Source organism: Sturnus vulgaris, chromosome 1, assembly GCF_052056855.1.
Source record: "Sturnus vulgaris isolate bStuVul1 chromosome 1, bStuVul1.hap1, whole genome shotgun sequence".
NCBI classification, from domain to species: Eukaryota; Metazoa; Chordata; class Aves; order Passeriformes; family Sturnidae; genus Sturnus; species Sturnus vulgaris.
This window is the reverse complement of record NC_142243.1, coordinates 93893162-93900881: the sequence shown is the minus strand read 5'-3', so window position 1 is coordinate 93900881 and position 7720 is coordinate 93893162. Positions and strand designations below refer to the sequence as shown.

Genomic DNA, 7720 nt, shown 5'->3' with positions numbered 1-7720 from the left:
GGTTCTTTTTTTTTTTCCCCCTCCTGTTTGTTTTTATTCTGATCGGGTGTGCATGGGGGGGAGCCTATAACAATTCTGATTCTCTACATAACTACACAGAACCAACCGGGGGAGGGGTGGGGGGGGGAGAGAGAGAGAGAGAGAGAAGGAGGGAGGGAGGGAGAAAGAGGGAGGGCGGGAGGGAGGGAGCGGGAGGGCGGGCGGGAGAGAGGGAGAGCACGAAAGCAGCGCCAGGAGCAGCGGCAGCAGCAGGGCCGGTCACCCTCGCCCCCTCCCTGCTCCTGTGCACGCCAGTGCAAGCCATGTCCTATCCTCAGGGTTACCTCTACCAGCCCCCCGGCTCGCTGGCTCTGTACTCCTGCCCGGCGTACGGGGCGTCGGCGCTGGCGGCCCCCAGGAGTGAGGAGCTGGCCAGGTCTTCGTCGGGATCGGCGTTCAGCCCTTACCCGGGATCGGCAGCTTTCACCGCCCAGGCGGCGGCCACAGGCTTCACCAGCCCGCTCCAGTACTCCACAGACCCCGCCACGGGATTCCCCTCCTACATGGTAACTACCGAAGAGAAACCCTCTCCTTCTTCATTAGCATCCGCATTCTCATCCTCATCATCTTCAGCCTTTCTCCTCACACACTCACCATCAGCCCCCGACACCACGCCGCACAGCCGGGCGCCCCGCACCGCCGCCTCTTCCGCGCTGCCGGCGCCGGCCGCGCATCGCTCCGCTCCGCGCCGCCCCGCAGCCCGGCCGGGGACGAGCGGAACGGAGCGGAGCGGCCAGCCGGGACCGGGCTGGGGCTGGGGTTGAGGCCGGGGCTGGGGCTGGTGCTGAGGGCGTCCCAGCCAAGCGCGGTACCGGCAGGCCTGGGTCCCGGGCTCTCCGCGCGGTTTGAGGAGCCGGGAGGGCGCTTTGGTTAAGGAAATACGTATCGGATGGTCTCAGTCAGTTGGGCTGGGTTGGATGTTTTCGTTCTCCCCCCGTTTACGTGTGTGTGTGTGTCCCCTGCTTTCTTTTCTTTTTTTTTCTCTTTTTTTTTTCTTTTTTTTTTTTTTTTTTTTTTTTTTATATATATATATATGTATTTTATTTTCGCTGTGATAGCACAGGGGAGAGTTTCCTTTTTCTTCTTCATTTTTTTCTCCTATTTTTTTTTTCTCTCCGTCTTTTAAGTCGGTGTTTAGAAGCGCTGGGGGCTTTATCCCCGTGTGGTTTTATTTACTTTCAGTGTGTTTTGTGCTAATGGTTTAACTGGATTTTGGGAATGAAAAGGAGCATCTGTTTGCGATCTGTGAGCTTCGCTTAAACCCAAGATGGTCGTAGTGGCCGCAGTTTCGGATTTCACTTTCTTCCTATTAGTTTAAGGAGCAGTTGCAATTGCGTGTTGTGTGTGTCCTGTGCATAAAGTATATAAATAAAACCATAAACTATATAAATAAACTGCACGTCTAGATGGTTATATAGTTGTATAAACACGCACGCACACGGAGAGTCAGACACATATCTAGTCCGTACACACAAAGACCTGTGCCCAGAATTTGAGACTAGAGCCGCTGTTGATATCCTAGGAGAGGATGGCAGCGGGGTAGTTCGCTCTCCCTGCAAAGTGACAGGGAAACTAACTTACTTTCCGTCTGTTCATAATACAGTGCATAAATTGTCGTGCAGTCTTTATTCGAGGGGGTATAAAAGATCTGAGGGTCTCTCTTGTTTTTCCTGTTGAGAAGCAGTAGGCGAGTGGCTGGAAGTTGCAGCGAGGTTGTGAACTGTGCGGGATATTGGACGATGTTGAGCCTATGGCTCTCCGATCTGCGGGGTTCAGGGACGTGCTGAAAGTTAGCGAGTTTCTTAGGGATATCTTTAACTTTTCTTGCATTATGCAGACTTAAATAAGCGCAATTTAAACGTTAAAGAGCGAATTAAAATGCTAATTACATCGCATTTGAACAATTCGAAACGGTGCATATCTTCTGATTTGCAAATTGGATTTGCAATGCATTAGTGCAGTGAATTGCTAAGTGGCGGCTTTGTTGTATTTTCTATAGCAAAAAAGGAAACATCTTTTGAACCTTTGAGAGAAATGTTGATATCAAGACACTACCTGTAGGGCCTTTAAAATGTCTACGCGGTTCAAAAATTATATTGGGAAATATTCAATTACAAGGAGCTGAAATTAGTCAGAAAGATTAAAACATCGTCGATTTTAAGCGCGTGTGCCTATGTCTGTGTGCTGGGCGGAGGAAGGAGGGGGAGAATTGTAACTTAATGGCCTTTGGGTGCTGCTACTCCCCCTCATAGAATATGGATACAAGACACCATCCCGGGGAAATACAAATATAACCGCCGATCTCGCCTTGACAACTCACTAATGGCTATCAGCAATAACAAATTGCCAACCCCACCGTTTTGTTCTGTCCAGGGCTCCCCTTACGACGCCCATACGACGGGGATGACCGGAGCCATCAGCTACCACCCGTACGGCAGCCCTGCCTACCCCTACCAGCTCAACGACCCCGCGTACAGGAAAAACGCCACCCGCGACGCCACGGCCACGCTGAAGGCCTGGCTGCAGGAGCACCGCAAGAACCCCTACCCCACCAAGGGCGAGAAGATCATGCTGGCCATTATCACCAAGATGACCCTCACCCAGGTCTCCACCTGGTTCGCCAACGCCCGCCGGCGGCTCAAAAAGGAGAACAAGATGACCTGGGCCCCGCGGAACAAGAGCGAGGATGAGGACGACGACGAAGGTGATGGAGCGAGGAGTAAGGAGGAGAGTCCTGAGAAGATGCCCGAGAGCAATGAAACCTCCGCGGAGGACGAAGGTAGGCGCGGGGTGACTGCGGCCCCGGAGGGGTGGCTCCATCCTGCCCCGTCGAGTCCCCCGGGACCCGGGCAGCGGGGTAGGAGCAAGGGCGCGGCATTTAACAAAAGCGGCCCCCAAACCTGTCCCGTCCCGCCGCCTCCGGCTGCTCCGGTGGCTTGTCGCCGATCAGCGCCTGCGGCCGAGGCGGGCGGGGGGCGGCCGTGAGGGCCTGGGCGGGGAGATGCGGGGGGCGCCGCGGAGGAGCCAGCCCTTGGGGATGGATGCTCCTCGGAACGGGAAAAGGCCGGGATGGATTGAGTCTCCCTGGCCGCAGCGGTGGCGCGGTAGTGGCCGGGCTCGCTTCTCTCCCGCTCCGTTTTGCCGCCCCTCCTGACTGCCTCTCTGTGCCCGGCGGGGCCCCGCAGGGATCAGCTTGCAAGTGGACTCGCTGACGGACCACTCCTGCTCCGCCGAATCGGACGGAGAGAAGCTGCCCTGCCGAGCGGGAGACCCCCTCTGCGAGTCGGGCTCGGAGTGCAAGGACAAGTACGAGGACATCGAGGAGGAGGAAGAAGAGGACGAGGAGGAGGACGAGGAGGAGGACATCGAGGAGGACGACGGCGGCGGCGGAGAGCGCGACCCGCCGGCCAAGCCCGCCACCTCCTCGCCGCTGGCGGCCGTGGAGGCCCCGCTCCTCGGCCACCCGCACGCCGACGCCGCCCGCAGCGCTAGCAAGGCGGCGCTGGGGCCCCGCGCCTCCCCCGGTCCCCCGACGCCGGCCAGCAAGCCCAAGCTCTGGTCTCTGGCCGAAATCGCCACCTCGGACCTCAAGAGTCAGACCCTGGGCCAAGGCTGCCAGCCTCCGCCACTCTCCTCGGCCACCCCCGCCTCCGCCCCGCACAGCGCTGCCTACTCGCCCTCCTCCCTCCTGGGGAGGCATATTTATTACACCTCACCTTTTTATAGCAATTATACAAACTATGGGAACTTTAACGCTCTGCAGAGCCAGGGAATCCTGAGATACAACTCCGCGGCAGTGGCTTCAAACGAGGGACTAAGTCAGACTGTCCTAAATGCCAGCTCTGTCCACAAACAGAGCAGTGACTCTTTGAAAACGATCACTAACCAACTAGAACAACATTACAGGCCCTCTAGCTATGACTCTAAGAAAGGTAGGTGACTTGTTTCTCCCTCTTTCTTCCCTCTTTTCCCTCGTCCTCCTTCCCCGACCCGTAGACGTCCCCTATGCACTGTAAATGCTGAAACCTTCTCCGGAAAAACAGTGAGCTCGGTGCCACCGCTGCCAGAGCCAAGATGGGCACTCATATAACTTGGGGATTAAAACCGGCAAGTCGCCGTCGTACCAGTACCTGCCCCTAAGAACAGCGAGAGGAAATGTGAAAGACGACATTTAGATCAGTCTCACAGGCTGCAGATGCAGCTTTGAAAAGTAATTTTTTTAAAAAAGGAAAACTACACACAAAGCTATCCAGAGAGCATTGGTGTCATTGCCTGTAATTTTTTTTCCTGACAAACTGGTTTGACTCTCTTTGTTTCCAGTATTCTCACGGGGTTTTTTTTTCAGCTTTGGGTTCAGATAATTGCTGACCTTGGACGTGAAATTACGTGGAGCGTGACATTTTTTATAACTGGTTGCTTCTTGGTTTGTTTGGGTTTTGGGGTTGTCTTTTTTTTTTTTTTTTTTTTTTTTTTTAAGTTTTGCACTATTATGGTTGTCATCTTATTCTGCAAAAATACTCGAGACACAGGCAAATATAAAATATTGGCTTGTCTTTTAAACGACCCAGATATGAATTCTGCACCAGTGAGGGTTGGGACCTACACAGACTGTATAATCTAGTTAGCTGGCTGTGTCCTGTGACTAACTGACGGTTATATTTTGACAGATCCCACTGAAGTCTGCACAGTAGGAGTACAACCATACCTATAGAAGTGCAATCACACAGCAATGCAAGTAAGTGAGAACATTTTCTATTACACTGATCATGTGGCATCAGGTCTGAGACGTGCTGCACAGTTCTAGACTGCTTAACGTTACTTTCTTGCTTCATTACTTGGGAGTTTGGTCACAAAGTAAAACATTGTTTTTTCTGCGGTTTTCGGAAACCTCTTATGATGACTTTTGTTTCTTGGGTTTGTCTTAATTTTCAAGCCAGGTCAGAGAGTACCCTCACCTTACATACTCTTCACTTGTGTAAGGCAAAGCCGTAGGGACTACTTAAAAGTTAGGAAAAGAAATCTTTAGGGGGAAAAAAAATACCTTTGACGGTATTGTTTTTTAAAACCAGAGCACTTGTGCTCACGTGGCAGTGCTAAAATTGTATATCCTGAGTGGGGCTTCACGCAATGACTACGTATTTAAAATAAAAAGGGACAACTGTAAGAAACTGACATGAATCTTAAGCAAGGTATGTTATCTGTGACTTGACTCTTGCCTAGCTAGCAAAGGCACTCTGAATACTTTCACTATTTAGACCTAAATAAGCAAAACAAAAAAATTCGCTTTGTAGATATTTTTCAGCTAACTTTTATTTTTGTTAGAAGAAATTAGACGAGTAAGAAATTTTGCCTTACTTTCTTTCCCGCCCACCCCGTTTAATGGTGTTAGAATTTAATTGAAGGATTTTTGGATGATCTGGTTTTTTCCTTGGTCCACAGGTAGGTGTCACAATTGCTTTGAAAAAAGTCAGCAAGCCATCATCTCTCCCCGAGCTAATATATATAACAAATCTCTAAATCCGGATCACATCTGGTGCCACTGTATAAAAGAAGACCACAGAGCACTATTAAATCTTCAGAATCTAATTATTAAACCAGAATTTTGTTGGACATATGTGAGTTTGCTGGTATAGTATAGTTTCCCCAATGTATGTGTGACTTTTGAAAACAGATCTGTTTTTCTCAGGATATCTTGAATTGATCACTTCATTGCCACGGTATCTATTCGATAGGTGTGATAGGATTTATTGTAAAATTTATTTGTAAAAGATGTATACAGTAGAGATAATAAAGACGTGATTGGAGAACTTGAGTCCTTACAAAGTGGAAACAAATTTGATATTTATTTTTGTAACGATATAAAGCTTCTAGTAATTTATGCAAGTTGTATTGCAATGAAATCTGAACTTTTTGTAAATAAATTTTGCCTGGTTTTTATTTGAAACGTTGATGGTTATACAATCTTTGGTTGTTTAACAAGAATTCTTTACTAATTTATATCTCTAATTGTAAATAAAAACAGACTAGTCTGCAACAACGTTGTGTTTTTCGTTCATTTCCCTCAAAATACTAATTTAGTACTTAGAAAAGGAGGAAATTTCTAATTTCACTAGTAGAGCTAAGATCATAAAATGAGTAAGCAATTTAAACATGTTGCAAATATATACTTTGCATAAATTAATTCCTTCTTGCTTGTTCCGTTATACTTAAGCTTTTAATACACTCATATGTACAAATACATATTTGTATACATACATGAATATGCATAGAAAGGGTGATGGGAATATATGCATGTTTCTTATAGACTATTTATACTGGGTGTGAAATAGCTCTTTATTTGAGTTATCATTCTTTAAATTCACTATTTCTAGGGGAAAAAATATTATCAACTATGGCTTACTTCTAATTGCGTCTTTTCGGCTTCTGACTAAAATATGCAAGGGGAAAAAATGGTTAAAAGTCCGATACCTGTTTGGTTTGGGTGGATTTTTTTTTGTTGGTTTTTTTTTTGTTGTTGTTTGTTTGTTTTTTTGTTGTTTTTTTTTTTAATGGTCTTCCTTCTTTATATCGGTAAACCATACCCTTACAATTACATTGGAAACCCACTTTGATTTGAATTATAAAATTAGCCAAATCATAATTTTAATTTTAAATAAAATAATGAGAATCCTCATATAATATAATTTCAGAGAAGAAACGAACAATCATTTATTTTCCTCAAAAGATAAATTGAGTGAATATAACTTACGGTTATAAAACAAGAATAATAGCTTCTTAGATTGCCCTTTAATCAATCATACACTTATTTTTCAAGAGGCTCATCTATTTTATTCCATGATTAATAATGTTCCAGCGTGAGAGCATTATTAGATCCCAGCAGGGGAGATCCTGAATGCTTTTAGCTGCTTTGGAATGGTCAGTTGGGGTTCATTATGGTCTGATATTGAACAATTTATAAAATCTTGTCTAAACATCTGCCAGCTCAGATAGGCTGATGTGTCTGAAGATGGGAAATTGCTGGACCAGTTGATATTGACAAACGGATCTCTCTCCAGTGGCTTTTTGTTCAGTGAAAATTAGTGGCCTCTTGCTCAGGTCTTGTTAGAAAGGGCATTTGAAAGTGATCTTAGATACTCCAGGCATCAGCCTTGGGAAGGTTAACTGGATAAAGAGCCCCGCTAGTCTGGAGTCCGGAAATATGTTGTGATTATATTAAACAGAGGGAAAGGAAGCTGTTTTTCTTGAATGCATATACACAATTCCCATGATCCATCTTCTCTTGCACACCCCCCTCACCCCCCTTTGTAATTTACCCTTATAAAGACATCTAACTGACTGAGAAAATGCCTGTGTTTTTCAGCTGAAAGGGCAGAAATTAATAACGTTATCCTGAAATACTCTGAGATCTAGCTAAATCTAAAGCAGTGAAGATCTTTGCAGCTGGAGGCCTACTCGTTCTCTTACACTGTTTGTGGAATGATGCTTCTTCGCTCCTGTAACATCCTCTTTTTCATTGAAGTAGAATGAAATTGTATCTGCATGTAGTGTGTAGTACAATTAGGCAAACAGCTAAGAAGTAATTAATTTTTTCCCCTCCAGTTTAGCATATTATGTAGATTGCAAATATTTACTATAATCATCCTCGACCGTCTTTACTGTGAAGTCCAGGAAGGTTTTACAG

At 46.6% G+C, this 7720-nt stretch overlaps 1 protein-coding gene across 1 annotated transcript; it reads left to right on the top strand.

Annotated features, from left to right (window-relative positions):
* The first annotated feature begins 226 nt into the window (after positions 1-226).
* Positions 227-6076, top strand: IRX2 (iroquois homeobox 2). The gene is made up of 5 exons (XM_014880498.2): positions 227-545; positions 2413-2818; positions 3225-3971; positions 4707-4774; positions 5479-6076. Exons 1-4 carry the CDS (start codon positions 303-305, stop codon positions 4748-4750), a joined length of 1440 nt encoding a protein of 479 aa, XP_014735984.1. The 5' UTR covers positions 227-302; the 3' UTR covers positions 4751-4774; positions 5479-6076.
* The last annotated feature ends 1644 nt before the right edge of the window (positions 6077-7720 follow it).

Bases quoted from the DNA above. Each gene is read 5' to 3' on its own strand.
- IRX2 (XM_014880498.2), top strand. From the start codon at position 303: ATGTCCTATCCTCAGGGTTACCTCTACCAGCCCCCCGGCTCGCTGGCT. The intron at 2,819-3,224 runs GTAGGCGCGGGG...GGGGCCCCGCAG, and splicing joins AACCTCCGCGGAGGACGAAG to GGATCAGCTTGCAAGTGGAC. The intron at 3,972-4,706 runs GTAGGTGACTTG...ATATTTTGACAG, and splicing joins TAGCTATGACTCTAAGAAAG to ATCCCACTGAAGTCTGCACA.